Raw genomic sequence first — 18,990 nt, forward strand, 5'->3', positions numbered from 1 at the left:
GTCTGTGCTGTCGGTGCTGATGGTGCTGCCCGGTGCTGCCGGTGCTGCCCGGTGCTGCCCGGTGCTGTCTGTGCTGTCGGTGCTGCCGGTGCTGTCTGTGCTGTCGGTGCTGCTCTGTGCTGTCGGTGCTGCCCGGTGCTGCCGGCAGGAAGCTGCGAGCAGGCGGCGAGAGGAGGATGCAGGAGAGGACCGGGATGCTCCAGGGGTGGATGCACCCCAGGGGAACACCGCGAGGAAAAGGTTCAAAACAACGAGGGGCCGGCAGCTGCCTTCTGCTCCAGCCAAACCCATGCCTTTTTGGGCCTGGGTGAGCCAGCAGGGAACAGCACCTCTCAGATTTGCTGAGCCACAGGGCACAGCCCGGATTCCACCTTTCTCTGAGTACAAGGATGCTGCAATGGAGGTGTCCCAGCAAGGGGCCCCGGGGGCTGGGCAGGATCCAGGTACATGTGTGCAGACCCCAGTGCAGCAGCTGGACCTGCTGATGAGATGAGGCCCAGGCACCTGGGCAACTTGGTTCCATGGGGCTCAGCTTTCTTGGGGGAAACCAGCAAAAAACTGTCCTGCATCACCAGGAATGTGCCAGTTGCAATCCCCACCGGGCACTGAAGTTCCTGTGGCACTGATGGCACTGGCATTTCCAGCAGAGCTGTGGCACTGCACGGGGAAGGGGACAGCAGGGTCAGACTGCCATACCTTCGTTGCCAATTCTCCCACAGAAATGCCCTTTCCCAGCTGGGTGGGCATCTCCCACACTTGGATTTGTCCTGGGCAGTCACAGGCTGTCCCTTGCCTTTTGTTTTGGTGTGGGACCTCAGTGTGGGCTGTTCCGAGATTGTCCCGGTTTCCTGGTTCTCACAGGTACTCCAGATGAGGAATTCAGGAGGGAAGAGGGAGGATGCAGCAGCATAGATAAGGAAAAACTGAGGAAGCGGGTGTTCGCCAGTTTCCCTGATGTGCAGAGCATAAACAAGACAACCAGTGATCCTAAATGCAACAAAGTAAGAAATTCTACTCATTTTGGGAGCCTGCCAAGCTATTAATAGTGAGAGAGAGGGAGGTAGTGCTGGGCACTGTGATTTTCTCTCTGGGACCCTCATGCACTGCAGAGGGAATGGTGCTCTACCCAAACTTCATTGCTGAGGTAAGGGTCCCCAGGATTTTCCTACCTTAAAAAAACTATTAACCATAAAAATTCTGAATGCCCCTACCACAAAGATAAACTCAGACCCATTTTTTTAGCTCCAGGTTTGTCCAGGCTGTGTTTAATGTTTAGCAGCCTGATTAATGCCGTGACAATTAACTAGGGTGTAGAACAATTTGTTTGCAGCATTAATCGCAGTCACAGCACTGCTACCTCCAAGAATAATTTACTAGGGGGAGATTGTACACTGTGAGACAGACAGGCACAGACGTGCCCTCTCCTTCCATGTCCTGAGATGGTGCTCAGCCTGTGACGCACAGCTGCCGTCCCACTCAGCATCAGCCACAGCTTCATTAACAGCAACGGGCTCCAAATACCTTCATGTGCTTATTAGTACCTGCCTTTAGTGGTAATGAAACAATGGCAGAATATTGCAAACATCTGAAGGGTGTCTAATGAAAGAGAGGACTTGAAGGGAAAGCAATCCCATCCCTTCTCTGGGGGTTTCAAAAGCACTGGGCTCCTTCTCTGGGGTGAGGATGGGCTTGGTAGCTGGAATGGGCAATTCTTGGCTTCTCCAAGGGCCGTGCAGTTTGCACCCGAGGGACAAAGCTACCAGCATCCCTTAATAAAATTAACTTAGCCAGAGGTACCACACAGAGCAGCTCTTCACAGCATTTGGTCTGTGCTTCGGTCTGGGAGCTGCACAAGGTGAGAGCCAGAGGAGAGATCCTGTGTGTCCCTGGCCCTCTGCAGTGACCAGGGGTGCAAGCCCGAGCCTTGCAGAGGATCACTGTCCCTGGGAGCAGGGTGCCGTGGGAGCGGGGCTGCTGTGGTACCTGGGCCAGCAGCCCTGCCTGCCGGCGCTGTTTGTTTCATGTCTCGCAGCGTTAAATCACAGCAGACATGCAATTCGGGCAGCGCGAGCTCCCTAATGGGCGGCCTCGGGCGCGTGATGGGGCCGGGGCCATCAGGCAGCTGTGCTGCCAGGGCTCCTCGCTGATGCTTTATTGTTTTTGACGCTCCAAACGCGCTCTGAAAGGCGAGCACTGGCAGCCTGGAGGAGAGCTGCTTCCCTCTCCTGCCCGCTCCGCACCGGCAAGCGCCACGGTTGAGGCCTCCCTCCCCAGCCTGGCTACAACACCCCGTCCTGCACAGAGCCCAGCCATGCTCCTGCTGCAGCCACCAGGAATTTCCTCAGCTTGGGGTGGGAGCTGCCAAAGGACTACAGTGCACAGTGCTGCACACCCCTCCCTCCCCAGCCTGGCTACAACACCCCGTCCTGCACAGAGCCCAGCCATGCTCCTGCTGCAGCTCCACAGCCCCCAGCACATTCCACGGCACGAGGTGGGAGCTGCCAAAGGACTATAGTGCACAGTGCTGCACACTCAGGACGTGGGATGAGGTCAGGTTGGGGTGAGGAGGGAATGCAGAGCATCACTTGTGCCATTGCGTGTTGGGGATCTTGTGCTTGTGCCCCTGTGCTCCCCCAGCCTCTGAGATTGTTGCTCTAGGCTAAATACCTGCCTGCCCAGCCAGGGAATCTGCTGCCCCAGGAGAGAGGCCTGAGTGCCTGTCCACCCCGGTGCAGGGACGCTGCCATGCCTGGCTGCAGCGGGGCCTGGACAGGATGCAGGGCTGAGCTGTGGGAAGCCCCAGGCGCTGAGCGCTTCGATTCCCAGAAAAGCAATTACCGTGCAGCAGATTACAGGGCTAATAAAATCCCATTATGCTATTTCGGAAAGTAAATCTGATCTGGGCGCTGCCGATTGATATCAGCCGTCCCACAAAGCGTCCCGCAAGAGCCCCCGCGTGCGCGCGGAACACGAGCCACCGTAGATCACGCTAATTAGATATCCAATAACAGGAGGGCTGATAGGAACTACATTAAAATCTCTTTAAGATGAAGATGTAAAACCCGAGGGAGAAAATCCAGAGTTAATGATGCTGCAGCCGAGGCTCCACTGGAGCAGCCCACGCCCCTTGGCCTCATCCTGCCGGCTGCAGACGCAGGAGGCTGCAGGAGAGGGGGCAGAGCAGGGCACAGTCCCCAGCACCACGGTGGCGCTGCCCGTGATTTTCATTACCCAGATTCAATAAGGGGAGAGCGCTGTGAGCTGCTGGCGCTCCCTGGGAGGTGACTTGCCAGCCACTAACGGAGCCGAGAAATCAAATTAGCCCCAGCTCTGCTCTCGCTCTCTCCCTGACACCGCTGTTGGCAGCCAACGGGGAGTTCATCAGGGCCCCGCACTAATTCTTATCTCGTTTAAGTGACTCCATGTCGGCATCTGATGCAATTTGCTCTACGCCACCGCCGCAGGCTTTGGTCCCTGGCCACCGCTTCCCCAGGATTTCCAGCAGCTGGCAGCTTTGTGGGGGCATAGGCACCTGCAGCACGCAGTGCAGACATACAGGAATACAGAAGATTACAGAGGCTTAGGGCCGAGGGGAAGCTCCCCCGCCAGGCAGAGGGACACTGCCCAGCCCACGGCTGTGACGCTGTGACATGGAGGGATGGATGGATGTGCAGCCTGAGCAGGGCACCCTCTCAGGTGGGGGCCTTTTGACTCTCAGTAATACCTGACCAGGCTTTGCCTCTAGTCTTGTTTGCCCCAAGGCGTTAAATATTTTGGGAAACTGAAAACAGTAGGAATAACTTTGTTTGCTGAAATTCACAACAAGTGCAAATTTCTGCGGTGAAAACAGACTCCAGTGTAGGTGCAGGTTGGAGGGGTTGGGGGAAAGCTGCTGCCCCAGGCAGGGGTGCCAAGGGCTGGCTGCACATCTGCCCCAACCTGCGACTGTCAAAGCCACTGTCACACCCACCTGCCACAGGGTGTGAAGGGGAGCCCAGTACATCCACAGCTCCCCTCTCCCCTGCTGGTGGAAACCCACCCTGTGTCAGTGGCATACCCTGGGCAGACTCCCCTCCTTTACCTTTCAGGGGTTCCCCCGTCTTTCCAGCTGCTGAGCATCTCCTGGCTCAGCCCTGGCACCTGCAGCGCCCTGTCCCCCCATCGTGCCCCCCGCTGCAATGGGCACGATGCTCGCACCCCAAAACCCGCTCTGCCAGCAGCAGGCACCTGGGCAGGGGACGGGGCAGCTCTTCGGGAGCTGGGCGGGGGTGGGCCCCACTCGCATCCTCCCAGCCTGAAACTTGATGCAGCGGGAGAGGCTGATCGCGAGATTAATTGGGCGTTCTCAAAAACCCGACGGCGGGGGGAAAGCCAGGGAGTGCCGCCTGCCTCCTGCTCCGCTCGGTGCTCCGCCGAGCTGCAGCCAGCGCATCCATGGTGCCCACGGCTCTCGGGGCGCTGCTGGCCCTGCTGCCGCTGGCCTCGACGCTGCCGAGCCCAGGTAAGGTGGGGGACCCGTGGGCAGGGCTGGGGAGCTGAGGCGGAGCGGGACCTTGCCAGAACCTGAGCCGTGCTGAGTGCCTGGCAAAGGCTGCTCTGTAGGGAAACCTTCGTGCTGTTGGGAAGTGAAGTATCTGGGAGAGGCTGGAGCATAGGAGAGCTCCGGTGCAGAGTCTGGAGGTGCATCCTGCCCAGGTAACACTGGCAGCAAGGTGATGTAGCCCTAGAACGCAGCTCTGCTCTCTGGGGTCTTGAGATGCTCTGGAGCTGTGCTGAAAACCAACCCTGAGGATAGAGAAAGACATGGGGGTCTCCTGCCTGCACTCCACTGCCTGGGAGATGCTGCCTGAGCCCCCTGCCTGATGAAGGGCTTGCTCCAATATAATAACCTTGAGCTGGGTTTTGGGCATGATGCTGTGCCTATAGTTTGTAACTGCAGCTCTTCGCAGTGCAAAATTGACAGCCAACATATTTTGTTGTTATTCCGTTATTATTTTCTCATCTAATGTTCCTGGGAAATAGCACAAAAATCCTTGAGCTGTTTTGCACCAGCCCAGCTGAACGTGTTCAGATCAAATTGACTCAAATCTCTGGATGGGTCATGTAGCTCCTGTCACCCAACTCCCAAGCCCTCTCCCACTGTTAGCACACCTCAGGTGGCAGAAAAGGAGCGGGAGCAGTGATATGCTCAGCCTGGCAATGCTGGCCAGGAGGCAGGAAGGGCTGTGCAGACAGATCCCCATGTGCTAGGGCTGTGCTGAGCTGCACCAGGTGAGCTGCTGGCACAATCATGGCACAGATATGGGCTGGGCAGACCAGCATGGTGTCTGGAGCAGAGGCAAAGAGCATCTGAGCTGAACCCAGCCCAGTCCTCCCTCTGCAAAGCCATTTCCCTGCTGCCAGAGCATCCTGATGCAGATATGGGTGGCGTGGATGTGAGGAGAAGTGGTGCGAGGAGGAGAGCAAGCACGAGCCAGCTGCCACCAGCTGCAGCAGGAAAGGTCACTTGGCCCGAGCTGTGGTGATGGCAGCAGCTGTATTTCCTCCCCTCACCCTAACTGCTGCCTCTCCCCCATCTCACTGCCTCTGTTTGTTCCTGCCTGCCTGGGTGAGCCTCATGCACCTGGCTGGCTCCCCAGTACTGCCACTCATGAGCAATGTCAGAGGGGCTGAGGCTGTTGTTTTTTTCTTTTTTTAAAGCTTAAAATACAGGTTAAAATTCTCTTCCAGTACCTTTTCCCAAGTTCCCATAGATCAATTCCAAGTAGTCTCTTCCATTATGCTGGAATTGGGCTCTGTGGCTGGGTGTGCCACAAGTGTAGCACTGCTGCCCTGGCCCAGCCGTGGCATTCCAGGGGCCTGGCAGTGAGGACATGGTGCTGAAAGCAATTTGCCCTTGCTTGATGCTGCTGGCACCAGTGAAGGGACTGTTTTCACAGGAAGCAAACACCAAGATACCTAATAAATGAATTTAGCATCCTGCTTCATCTCTAACCTTCACTGTCTCCACCCGCTGAGCAAAGAAATGCCCCTGGAGGGAGGGAATGGTATGAAACTTTCCCGGGGGCAGTGTGTCCCCCTTGGTTCCCCTCTGCCGCTGTCCTGGCACTTGTCCAGAGAGGTGAGGGCTGGCAGCTGTTCCCTCTGAGGCTGGGGAAGGTCTCGACCTGCACGGCACAGGATACCAGTGACACACTAGGTGATGACTCTGGTGCCCAGCCCTGTTTCCCATCAGGGTGCTCCTATTTAAGTTGGATGGGAAACCCCAGCTGGTAAGCGAGGGCAGGCAGCTGGCAGCACGCCGCAGCCCGTGGCACAGCCCAGGGTGGTCGCAGGGGGAGCAGCCTCCCTTTCTCTCTGCTGAGCAGGTACCCCGGAGCCCCCCGAGCCCGCCCTGCGCCGCCTGTGCCGCCACCTCCTGGAGCACTACCACAGGGGCACCCGGCCCGTGCGGGACTGGCGAACCACCACCAACGTGGCCATCGACCTCATGGTCTATGCCATCCTCAGCGTGGTGAGTGCCCTGCTCCCGTGCCAGGGGAAGGGGGCCTGGCATGCAGCATCCTCCCAGCGCAGTGCCAGCGCCCACGTTCTGACCGTTCTCAAATTCACAGGATGAGAAGGACCAGGTGCTGACCACCTACATCTGGTACAGGCAGGTGAGTAGCCACAAAACCTCACCCCTTCCCTGCTGGCCCCATCGGGGTCAAGCCCCCCTGTTTTCCTGTGAGAGGAGTGTGCAGTCCTGCAGGAGAGCAGTGGGGGGAAACATCCTGGGGGCTGGCGAGGCCTCTGCAGCACATGAGCCCCAAGGCTCCCTGGTTTGCACTGCTGGCTGCTGTGCAAGCTGGAGGCTCAGTCTTCCCTCCCACTCCCTGCCTGGTGCTAGCCTGGGGTCTGTGTGCTGGCAGGGTGGAAGGACCTCACCCACCAAGTCCCCTCTCCATTGTCCCCAGCACTGGACAGATGAGTTCCTCAAGTGGGACCCAGCTGACTTCGACAACCTGACGCAGATCTCCCTCCCTGTGGAGAGCATCTGGGTGCCCGACATCCTCATCAATGAGTTGTGAGTGCAGCCAAAGCCTCGCGGGACACAGGCTGGGGCTGGGACTCCTCACCCACCACGGGCACGTACCCTCCCGTGCTTTGTATTCCTGGCACAGAGCTGGCAGCCTCCCCACATCGGGGAGCTGCAGATGGGGATTGGCTCTGCAGCTGGGCCATTTCCAATGCTGGCTAACCACAACCATCAGTAATTACCCTCACTGTGCTGGGGGTGAGATCCAGATAGCAGGAGAAAGGCTTTGTGAAGACAGTACAATGCCAGGGCAGCTGCAGAGCTATCCCATGGAGCTATCTGGTGTCCTTCCCACTCCGTGGGGATTTAAGGTGCTCCCAGGGCCTCCTGAGGGCTCTGGGACTTCTTGGGCTGGGAGAAGGCAACAGTCTGGGCAGTGCAGAGGTGATGCAAGGCTGAAATTGTGAGGCTGAAATGCCTGCAAGAGTAATACTAAAAAAGCAGAACAGGAGGCAAATCCCTGGCTCTTGGGCAGTTCCCCCATGAAATTCCACTTGGCAGAAGGCAGCCCTGCCCAGAGTGCTCTCCAGCCCACACCTCTGTCCCTCATGTCCCTCAGTGTGGATGTTGGAAAGTCCCCACACGTCCCCTACGTTTACGTCAGCCATCACGGGGAGGTGCAGAACCTCAAACCCATCCAGGTGATGACTTCCTGCAGCCTGGACATCTACAACTTCCCCTTCGACATCCAGAACTGCTCGCTGACCTTCACCAGCTGGCTGCACCACGGTGAGTGCCGGCGCTCGGTGCAGAAGGCGGCCCGTCCCTCTAGATGGCCCCAGCGGATCGGGGAAGCGTGCGGGGAGGGCAGGCACGCTGCCCGCCCTGGAGGTGCCGCCAGCTGCCGGCGCTTTGGGCGGGGTACCCCCCTTCCAACCTCCCCTCTGCCCCCCCAGTTCGTGATATCAACCTCTCGCTGTGGCGTCAGCCGGAGCTCCTCAAGTTCGACCGCAGTGTCTTCATGAACCAGGGCGAGTGGGAGCTGCTCTACGTCCTCAGCCACTTCCAGGAGTTCAGCGTCAAGAGCAGTGACAGCTACGCTGAGATGAAGTTCTATGTAAGAGGCTCGGCCCCGTGTTTCTCGGGGATGTGGCACGAGGGACTTGCCCCATCCCCGTCGCTGCTCTGTGCTGCAGCTCCTGCCTGCAGGTGGGAGGCTCCTGCTAGTGAGCCCTTCCTCTGGCTCACCTTAGTGCCCCCCACCATCCTCACCTGCCCTGGCAAAGGGCCACACCAGCTGAAGGCCTCATTTCACCCCTCACAGCCTTTTCTGTCTCTGTCCTGCAGGTTGTCATCCGCAGACGCCCCCTCTTCTACACCGTCAGCCTGCTGCTCCCCAGCATCTTCCTGATGGTTATGGACATCGTGGGCTTCTACCTGCCTCCCCACAGCGGTGAGAGGGTCTCTTTCAAGATCACCCTCCTGCTGGGCTACTCGGTTTTCCTCATTATTGTGTCTGACACGCTGCCAGCCACGGCCGTCGGCACGCCGTTGATAGGTATGGTGGTTCTCCCACCCAGCAGGGGCCACAGGGCCCTGAGAGCTGGGCAGGGAGGGTTTGCTCTGTGCACAAGCCTTTGAGGGTCACTCACCTCCCTGATGCTTCTGCAGGCATCTACTTTGTGGTGTGCATGGCGCTGCTCGTCATCAGCCTGACGGAGACCATCCTGATTGTGCACCTGGTGCACAAGCAGGACCTGCAGCCCCACGTCCCTGCGTGGGTGAAACACCTGCTGCTGGAGAGAGCCACCATCCTGCTCTGCATCCGGGACAGGAAGAAGTTCAGCCAAAGCAGGATGCAAAGCTCGGACACCTCCAGGCAGGTGGAGAACAACGACAGCACAGGTAAGGGTGGCACAGAGAGGGTCTGGGGGAACTGGAGGAGTCTGGGTGCTCTGTAGCCATCTACACCTACACAGCCATCCTTTGCATGGTGAACTGGGTGCCTGGGTGAACTTAGGGTGAACTGGGTGCCTAGTTCACCCTCGCAAATCCCAGCTCCCTGTCTAAATAGGTTTTTCACGTTTGCTTCTCTTGATCCCTCAGCCAAGCCGACCCCCTACGCCTGTGAGGAGCCCCGGGAGTGCGGGGCAGTGGGGGGCACGAGGTCTGCACTGGCCTTTGCTGGCCGGACGGAGGGCTCAGCAGCCCTGCAGGAGGTGCTGCGTGAGGCCACGGCTATCCGCCAGCTCCTGGAGAAGCGGGAGGAATTCCGCGACGCCGCCCGCGAGTGGCTGCAAGTGGGCTACGTGTTGGATGTGCTGCTGTTCCGGGTGTACCTGGCAGCCGTCCTGGCTTACAGCATCACGCTGGGCACCCTCTGGTCGGTGTGGAGGGATGCCTGAGCAGGGCCCGTTGTTCAGGGAGACGGGGGACCTCACTCTGGTGGGTTCTCCCTGCCTCTGGGACCCAGGCGGGCGCATCCCTCAGGTCCCTCAGCTCCGCAGCGGGAAGGCGGAGCTGAGCAGGAGCCCCCAGGACCCCACGACCCTTGCCCAAATCTCACTCCACGCTTTCCCTGCCAAGCCCGGGAGCGCCTCCGGCCCGGCCAGGCCCCGGCCGCGGTTTCAGCACCGCGGACAGCGGCCCCGCCGCCGGCCCGGCCGCCTCCCGACCCGGGGTCCCCGGCATCGGGGGGGTTCCCCGGAATCGGGAGGGTTCCCCGGCATCGGGGGGTTCCCCCGGCATCGGGGAGGTTCCCCGGAATCGGGGGATCCCCACCGCCCCGGGGGTCCCGCTGGTCTCGGCTCCCCTACCCCTGACCCCGGCTGCTGCCTTTGTATCCTGCCCCGGGCCCCCGGGCATGCCTGCCCAGCAGATCCCCACCACGCTTGTGCTCAGCAGTTTTAGCCAGGTGGGAGAGACCCCGTGTCAAAGCGGGATGGCAACGGGAAGGACTCCGAGAGATGCGCGGGGGCAGGACTGCCGTCACAGCCCAGTAGGTTCCAGCTCCCAGTGTCATCTGCCCCTGCAAGGACAGAGGCACAAGGTGAAGAGGAAAGTGCTGCAGATGCCATAAGGGCCATCCCGTGTTCTAGGAGCATCTCTGCATGGGCAGGTGATGGGGAACAGGTGGGTTGGCACCACCTGGCTCTCATACATCTGCCCTCAAACCCACCAGCCCCAGAGCAAGGCTCCCACTCACCATCTCAGAGCCATCACCTGCAGGAAAACTTACCTCTGAGTGACGGGGGCTGAGGACGGGTGGAGCGGGCTGCTGCCAGCGCCGGCCCGCACTAATGCGCTGATGGTCTGTAAGTGGCTGCCTATTGATGAGGTGTCCAGTTAAAGAGTTCGTGAGACACTAAATCAGCCCATTGATCCTGCCGAGATCGATGGTGCTACAGACCTGATCAGTGCAGCGGGCAATTAACACCCTCTGGAATGAGCTGCCTTCGTGTAACATCAAACGCTCCAACAGACAAATCCAATGGGGCCATTGACCCGGGTGTGTGATGCCACCCAGCCCATGTGTTTGACGAGGGTACTGGGCAGCAAGACTCCTGAGCCAGCCTTGCCATCCCTCTTCTGCCCACCATGACCCTGATGTCCCCCAAGGCTGCACTGCAAGATGCTCATCTGTGTGCTGTATCCCATTGAATGCTTTGGTCCTTGTCCCCCTTGTGCTAGGAAGCCATCATGCACCCAACCTAACCCCCTCAAGAAGCTCAGCAGCCCTTTTCCCTGGAAGGACAGGCTGCCTATCCTCGAGGAAAGATTGATTCTCCCCTTGCCCTCTTGCTACTTTGGGAAGTGCTGCATGTGGGAAAAAGTTCCAGGCATCTGAGAGAAGCCTGGATTTTCCTCTTTAAAAAAAAAAAAATCAATAAATCTGAATCTAATCTCCTAATAAAGGTTTAATGAGGACATAATGTTGATGGAACAGAACATTGTTGCAGCATAATCGCTCCCAGCTGCTGTGCGAGCGCGCACACAAAGGCCCGGCCCTGCCGCGATTTCCCCGTTATTGCAGCGCGCCTTTGTGCCAGGCTGAGTGCTGGCCACGGCCTCTTCCCTTCTCGTGGGGCACTGCAGCCCCCAGGTTGCTCACAGCAGGGCCACCTCTGCCTGCCCGAACCTGGACCAAAGCTCCCCACAGCTCCCAAACCTCGCTGGGGGGCTGTGCTGGGGGACTGGGGGAGGCAGGAGCGCCACCAGGACCTTGGGAGGGGCACGCTGGGTGTCAGACCTGCTGGCTGCTGGGCAGGGCATGAGCCCGGCCTCGACACTGGCACCTGCCATCCGTCCCTGCGAAAAACCGAATGATGCTCTGCCCTTGGCGACTCCAGCTGCGCTGCAAGAGATGCCTGATGGCCTCAGGAGGCCGAGCATGGGGCACAGGCAGGGCCGGGTGTGCCGGCAGCCCCGGCTGGCCCGGCTGCAGCGCGGTGCTGTGCGCTTTGCCACAGCACAAAGGAGAGCAGGCGCTGCCGTTAATGTAGTCAGTAAATAAATAAAGGAGGGCTTAAGCTTAGTGTACAGCAATCAGTCGGGAACTACAGGATAATTAACGCAGCGGGGGGCCGGACGGCTCTGCAGGCAGGTTTAAATGAACGAGTTCACTTTCATTGAGGCAAACTTGCTCTGCTCCCTGGTGAGCCACATGGGCAGGCAGCGGCGCAGGCAGCGTGCTGGGGATGCTCCCTGCCCACGGGGACACTGACATTCCAGGGAGACCCCCTCGCCCACTGGGGTCAGTTTAGGGATAGGACCTCCTCAATTCCCCCCTCAAAGCAGGCACCCCCAAACTCACCACTGTGGGTACCCCCATGGCTCACCCCAAGCTGGTTGGATGCATCCTTCCTCCACCTCCACCTATTCCTCCTCCTCCTCCTCTTGATGGGCACAGGAATGGGAGACAGCAGGCTGAGACAACGGAATTAACTTTATTGGTTGTTCTTTTGTTTTCTAACTGCAGATTCAAGGTATACAACTGAACATTGCTATTTTCCTTATGAGACTTATAAATAAAAATACAAAAAATGTTCACTACAAAAAAATCTACCGTTAGTAGGATGTAAAAAATATTCTCTTTGCTATAGAAGGCACGAACTTCACTTAGTGACACATGGAGAGAAAAAAACCTGCAGCAGTATATTCTTCTTTTTTTTTTTTTTGTCTTTTTTTTTTTTCCTCTGTCAGAAACACTGAAGTCTTACAAAGAAATGCATCTGAATCTACACAGGACGAAGGCAGATGCGGAGAGCTGCAACTAGGAGACACCACAACTGGTTTATTTATTTTTTTTTTCTTTTTCTTTATTTTTCAGGAAACTTTTAGCTAACGGCATCTGTGGCTAGAGGACAGAAAGAGGACTCGCAAGCAGAACCGCAGGGGAGCGAACGGCGAGACAGGAAAAGTCGTACAAAAAATAGGAGCCGATAGATACTCTGAGAAAACCAAAGGGGAGCTTGGGCACCTTCTGCGCCCGGGCTCAGAGAGGTGCTGAGGTAGACGGAACGAGGACAGCGACGGACCCGAACCACGAGCGGCAACACAGAGCAACGGGACGGGCAGGCGGGCGCTCACGACACTGACAACAAGCCAGGGGAGAGGGAGCCCGGGACCGTGGGGCCCCGTGCGGCGCTTGGTCCTCACTGCTATCATACACATATATATACTTACATATATATATATGGAGGGGTGGCGGGGGCTGCGCCACAGCCAACAGCGCGGGGACGCGCGCCCGGGATACAGCAGCATCACTCCAATGCTGACCCCAACGCTGTTGCAGCGGGGGCTGTGTCTCTGAGGGATGGTGGGATGGAAGGGGAGGTTAAAGCAAAAAAAAAAAAAAAAAGCCACATGAGCTCGGCCACGTGCTCCCTGGCACCATGGCACCCGTGTCTGGCAGCGCCAGGACACCACGGGCACCTGCCGTGCACACGCCAGAAATTGCAGCAACTTTCTGTGTGAAAGAACTGTTCTCTCTCTTATTTTTTTTTTTTTATATTTTTCTGTTTTTTTTCTTAGGCACAACAATGAAACGAGCCGTTCTCCACAGTCACATCCCGGATTGTACAGCAGCGGTGTCCCCCCTGCGCGGAGCAGCGACCGTCCCAGCGCAGAGGCACACGCACGTGCAAAGCCGGACTGGGGCGCCAGGCAGGGCGCTGCTCCCGCAGCCGTGCCCCTGCCTGGCACCAGGAGAGGTGGGAAGGGCACCCCAAACCCAGAGGGGCCATCAGTGTCCCTCCAAACTGTATCCAGACACTGCCCCACCCCGCCCCGCCCCAGCTCCTTTTCCCCCCTTTTCACCCAAACGCAGCAAAACGACAAAAAAAGAACCGTGGGATGGAGCCACCAAGCCCGCGGCTGCGCAGGAGAAACACAACAAAAACGAACACAAGAGGTAGCTTCAGAACCAACACCCCCAGCCCCGTGGGGCCAGGCAAAAAATACCAGTTTTGGTAAGGATAATGCACAACAGGAGGCTGGCAGGGACACCAGTGCCCCACCACCTCTCCACCACCAATGCTGGGCACGTGGCTGGTGCACCCCAGCCATGCCACCCCCTGTCCCTCCCAAATCAATAAAAGCTCATGAGGTCACAACAAAATGAGGTAATTTCAAGTAAAATGTGCTAAACGCGGAAATATTCCAAAAGAAAGTTCAAAAAAACCCAAACAAAAAGCAAAAAAAGCGGCGAGCAAAGCCGCCTGCCACGGGGCACCCCTTACTTGTGGGCTCCTGCGGCTGAGGGCTGGGCAAAAAACCCCACACTTGGCACCTTCCAGGTGCCCCAAATCAGCAGAAGAGAAGAGGATCCCAGCATTCGGAGTGACGCCACACGCTAACAGCTCCAGCACTGCCACTGACTGCACATCACCAAACCAACTGCATCTCCCCATGGGGGCTTCACCCTTGCCCCGGGAGGGCAGGGAAGGAGGGAGAAATGCATAGAGAGGTCTTTGGTCATGGGGAGAGCAGCAGCCTCCTGTGGCCCTGAGCCCACCTGGACACCAGGCAACACCTCAAGGCAGCCTGGCTCACAGCTGGCTCCCTGTCCCAAACACCCTCCTCTGGCCAGGATCCCCCCAGGACACTCTTGCCAAAGCACTTGCGGCTCACAGGGCACTGTGCTCTCCTGCCTGCAATGCCACAGCTTGGGAGCATGAGAACCTGGCAGAATGGGGCCCAAGCCCCACATGGGAGCTCAGGTCCTCTGCAGGGCATCCACGGCAGGGTCTCTGCAGTGACAGGACAGCAGGAATTAAAGCCTTCCCAGAGCACTAGCTGTACACACACTTTCAGCCTCTTTCCTGCATGGTCTTCCCAGCAGCACCAGTGGCCAATGCCAAGGGTGACCGAGGGCCTGGCTGGGGGTTGCAAAGGGTGGAATCTGCCCTGCAGCAAGGGTGAAAGGGCAGCAGGCGCATGAGCAGCTGGGACAGCAGTGTGGATGGGGCTGGAGAAGGGGCCGGTGCGTCCCTCGGTCCGGCATGAGTGCAGGATCCTTCCGGCGAGAAGAAACGAATGAGAACTGAAAACAAACAAGGCCATGGATGCTGCGGGTTTGGTGGGATTTTTTTGCCCAGTCATCTGCCACTTGGCCCTGCTGCCCCTCTGCCTCCTCCCTTAGACGTAGCAGAGGTAGAGATAGGTCTTCTCTATCCGCCAGTCAGTGGGGATCTCCTCTGGTTTGTGGCCCTTCATGTGCTTCTGCATGGCGGAGAGGCTGGGGCAGTACTCCAGGCAGATGGTGCACTGGTAAGGGGAAGCGCCATTGTGGGTCCGAAGGTGTTTGATCATGGCCGAGTAGTCCCGGGAGCGCTGGTGGCACAGCTTGCACTCGAAGGGCTTCTCACCTGTGGGATACAGGGTGTCAGTGGGGGCTGGGGGCCTCCAGGTGCTCATCAACTGCCCAGCATCAACGCTGCCACAGCATCGGTTCTGTTCATACATGTATGAACAGAACCGATGTGATTATTGATCCCCCATTTACAACTGTTAATTAATGCTGGCACATCCGGAGGTTCCTTATCCCTGGCTGCCACCCTGGTCCACAAGCCTTTCCACCAGGGGAGCACTCTGTCACTGCCAGCCTCACCACAGACACCCCAGCACGTACCTGTGTGGACTCGGTAGTGGGTCTCCAGCTGGTGCTTGAGGCTGAACTTCTTGCCACAGCCGTTGCACTCGTAGGGCTTCTCCCCGGTGTGGATGCGCTTGTGGCCCTTCAGCGTGCTCTCGTCCCGGAAGCAGCTGCCGCAGAACTCGCACTCGTAGGGGTGGTCGCCTGCAAGCACACGGGGGGTGAGGGCTGCTGTGACTGCCGTGCCACACCAAAACCAGCTCCTCAGCCTTTTCACCCCGGGCAGCCATCCTGGGGACAGAGCGTCCCAGTCTCCCCAGTGCAGTGTGCTGGTCCCTTCATGCTCAGACCTTCATGCACAGAGGGATGCTTGGATCCATGACACGGTAGAGACTGGAGTGGCTGCAACCCTCCCGCCACCAATTTCCAGGTTTTTCACCCAGCAGCACCAGCACAGACCCAACCCTGGGCATCTCCCACACTCTGGACCAGGCGGCTGATAAATGAACTCTGGTTTGGCACCAAAGGCAGAATGATTTGAAGGAAAGGTGAGGGCTCCAGCTACTTATTTATTACAGCCGCGAAGGCAAGGACAATAAAGATAGATTGATCGTCCGAGACTTTGTTCATGAATATTTAAATATTACTGATTTGTCTTGTCACTGTAATTACAATTTCTCTGTGCCGCATATCCTACAAGCACAGTTTATGGTAAAGAATGGCGAACTGTATTTCACTTGTCCTGCTGCAGATGTGCGGAGCTGCCAAGCGTGTAATGTTCCCCGCATTTCATACATTTTCTTCAGCTGTGAAGGCTTAAGTCATCCACAATGACCTACGTTTTTTCATTATCCCCGTGTCAAACTGCACTCGTGCCTGGGCATAAATTGTCCTTCTCGTTATATACTCACATGCCTGTGCTTTCGCTTCCTCTTTAAAATGATATTTTACTCTCTCCCCATTTGCCGCAGCCCAGTTCTGCGGCCCCTCGCCCCTCCCGCAGCTGCTGCCTGGGCACCTGGGGGAGGAGGATGCTGGGGATGCAGCTCGGAGCCCCCTCCAAAGGCAATGCAGGCGGTGCCTGTGGGCTGCTGTTGACTTTCCCCTGCCTGTGGGCTGTTGTTGACTTTCCCCTCCCCGTGCCCAGCTCCAAACTGCCACTTTGGCTTTTGCTCCTCCAGTCAAAGACAGCAATTTTTCAGCCAGAGGCAGCCAGCATTTCTACCCGCCCACTTTTCAGGGGAGCCTGAGCCCATGGAGCACCCTGGCCCTGGGACAAGAGGGAGCATCCTGCAGCTGTGCAGGACGGCCCCACATGGCACGATTAAATGCTCCCAAAGCGCCGATGATCCCAGTGTTTTTTCACGGCCGGGAGCTGCTAAAGCAGCAGAGGTTGGGGTGGGACACGCGCAGCCCGACCCGCAGCCCAGGTCACCGGATTACCGGCTATAAATAGCTCCAGCACTCAGCATTAACATGCTTATCATCGACACAGGATTCCCATTTCCCACATCGGGACCCCTAGCCCACGTGTGGGTCTGGCAGCTGCCAGCCACAGGCTGGACAGAGCGACCCTCTGTGACACCACCCTCACAACCCCCAGCAGCCACCTTTACGTCCCTTTTGGAGATTGTGTGCATGCCCCCTGCCTGACAATAGAAAGAAGGGGCATCCCTCCTCAGGATACATTTTGCTCCCTGTCAGCAACAGCAGCAGTCTCAAGGAGGGTGCAGGAGCCTCGCATTTGTGTGGGCAAAGGATGGGCGAGGAATGCTTCACCCAGGCAGCTGTGAAGATCCACGGCTGTGATCCTGCACGCTCCTGCTCATCCTCAGGAATCAGGGGTGCTTTGTGAGTGGCCCCTGATGACGGTGTGATGATGTGGCCAGGACCACGGAGCTGCCCAGGGATGCCGTCGGAGGAGCTGAGGACACGGCGCGGGCGCTTTGAGGACACGGCGTAAGGCGGCCAAGCCGCGCCATGCCGCTCGGCAGTCCTGCGCCGAGCCCTGCCCCAGTGGGGCCACGGCAGCACCAGCTACACGTAGCGCAGGTCGCCCTAATCCCATTAGGGCCGAGCCCCAGCTGATTATGTGCATCTACCGCCGTAAGCTGATGAGGCGGATACGATCGCACACCCCCTAAGAAGGTCACGTGCCACCTCAGACCAGATCAACTTATTACACATAGCTCTTTTTTTTTTTTCCCCCGTTTTGTTTTTCAAATCCAAGCCACTTCAGTCACCTCCAGGATTTTTTAATACAGATCACCTTTCCTCCCCCCCTTTATTTCTCCCGCGTGGGGAAGGGCGTGTCCCAGCCCCGGGTACCTGTGTGGGAGCGCAGGTGCCTCTTGAGCGCGGTGTGGCTGGGGAAGGTGCGGTTGCACTCGCTGCAGATGTAGCTGCGCACCCCGGCGTGCACCTCCATGTGCTGCTGCAGGGCGCTCTGCGTCTGGAACCGCTTGCCGCACAGCAGGCAGAAAACGGCCATGTCTGTACCTGTGTCAGAGGGAGAGACCCCGTCAGGTACTGCCCCGCACCCCGGCCCCACCACCCCACTCCCACAGGGCAGCAGGGGTGCTCGGGCAGCTGAAGGGGCCCCAAGAGCTGCAGGGCTTTGGGTGTCATTGGCCACCCTGACCCTGCTGACACTGGCCCTCTGAGGGGAGCAGCTGAAGAGAAGTTGCTCTTCTTGCACTGCAGGAAGCTGGGAGCCCTGGCGATGCCGAGGGATGCCCAAACACAAGGCAGCTGTTGGGTGATCACTGCATCCCCACGCACCTCTGAGAGCTGCTGAGCTCAGACCTTGTGATGCCCAGGGGAAAGGGGACCCCAAGAAGTGCCCCGTGAAGCTGCCCTGGGGAGCAGGAGGCAGGATGTGAGAGGGGGACGTGCCCACCCCTTGTACAGTGTGTGGCCCCGAGCCCAGGGCAGATCCAGGCTCCATACCATCACTCTTGGTGCAAACCTGGCTGCAGCAACACAACAGGGACAAAACCCCAACCCAGGTGCTCGTACCCTGTCCATAAACATCTCAGACCTCTAGCCATTAAACAGTTTGTTTTCGCTTATGCATAGCTGATTGTTCAGAACTGTGAGTCACTGCAAATTGTATTACACAGGGAGATTAAGCAAATAAATGCTCGCTTTTTGGAGACATTAAAATGTGAGGACTATGGAAATAAAATTAGCTAGAAAATTGTATTAGCAATTCATTAGCAGCACAAGATGTTCAAGGTAACCAACAAATCCATGCAGCCTTCAGGAACAGCAGGGGCAGAGGGCTGCTTGCCACGCTGCCAACCCCAGGGAGACCACCAGGACCACAGCACCACGGGGCAGGGACATGAGGGGCAGCAGCACTGTCAGTGGCACGCAGGCAGGGGACAGGGAAGATGCTCCTGGGCAGACCCACACCTCCAGCTTGGGAGCCATGGGCCACAGGCATCCTGGAGAGCATCCTGGAGAGCATCCTGGAGAGCACCCTGGTTCACACCGTCACCTGCTCTGGCACTGTGCCATCACCCACCCAGGTGTGGTGGCACGCCGTGCTCAGCTCTGTCCTGCTGGGGACGCAGAGGCTGCCTGGGGGGATGCTCAGTCTCAGCCCGGCGTGGGGCTACCCAAAAATGCTCCGAAATCTGAAAGAAGCCCCCGTGAAATGGGAATAAAAGCAGCAAGAGAGGTGGCCCCGCATGGGAGCTGCCTTTCTCCCTCTGCTGCAGGGATTTTTCCCGGGGGGTTGTGGGCTCATGTGCCCCCCACGCAGCTGCGGACAAAACGCTCCCAAGACAAAAAAAAAAATTAAAAAAAAAAAGGGAAAAAAAAGAAAAAAAAAAAAAAAAAAAAAACAGGGACCCCCGAAAGGGAAGGGGAA

The 18,990-nt window shown here is 57.9% G+C and overlaps 2 protein-coding genes across 2 annotated transcripts in view; one reads left to right on the top strand and one right to left on the bottom strand.

The window, feature by feature from the left end:
* The first annotated feature begins 578 nt into the window (after window positions 1–578).
* On the top strand, window positions 579–12,878 carry LOC120508475 (5-hydroxytryptamine receptor 3A-like). Its single transcript, XM_039722142.1, has 10 exons — window positions 579–1,001; window positions 6,369–6,514; window positions 6,615–6,659; window positions 6,957–7,066; window positions 7,638–7,807; window positions 7,975–8,135; window positions 8,366–8,576; window positions 8,690–8,923; window positions 9,125–9,716; window positions 9,774–12,878. Exons 1-9 carry the CDS (start codon window positions 992–994, stop codon window positions 9,421–9,423), a joined length of 1,386 nt encoding a protein of 461 aa, XP_039578076.1. The 5' UTR covers window positions 579–991; the 3' UTR covers window positions 9,424–9,716; window positions 9,774–12,878.
* Window positions 11,946–18,990, bottom strand: part of ZBTB16 (zinc finger and BTB domain containing 16) — a 54,074-nt gene continuing 47,029 nt past the window's right edge. Inside the window, exons 4-6 of the mRNA XM_039722135.1 lie at window positions 17,442–17,612; window positions 15,150–15,317; window positions 11,946–14,886 (exon numbers count right to left, since the gene is read on the bottom strand). Of these exons, the coding sequence (XP_039578069.1) occupies window positions 14,657–14,886; window positions 15,150–15,317; window positions 17,442–17,612 (569 nt within the window). The 3' untranslated portion in view covers window positions 11,946–14,656. The remainder of the gene's footprint in view (window positions 14,887–15,149; window positions 15,318–17,441; window positions 17,613–18,990) is intronic.

This window comes from Passer montanus, unplaced genomic scaffold (genome assembly GCF_014805655.1).
Source record: "Passer montanus isolate IOZ18808 unplaced genomic scaffold, ASM1480565v1 scaffold47, whole genome shotgun sequence".
Taxonomy (NCBI): Eukaryota; Metazoa; Chordata; class Aves; order Passeriformes; family Passeridae; genus Passer; species Passer montanus.

Coding starts and splice junctions, on each gene's coding strand:
- LOC120508475 (XM_039722142.1), top strand. Junction 6,660..6,956: donor CCTACATCTGGTACAGGCAG/GTGAGTAGCCAC, acceptor CATTGTCCCCAG/CACTGGACAGATGAGTTCCT. Junction 8,577..8,689: donor CGTCGGCACGCCGTTGATAG/GTATGGTGGTTC, acceptor ATGCTTCTGCAG/GCATCTACTTTGTGGTGTGC.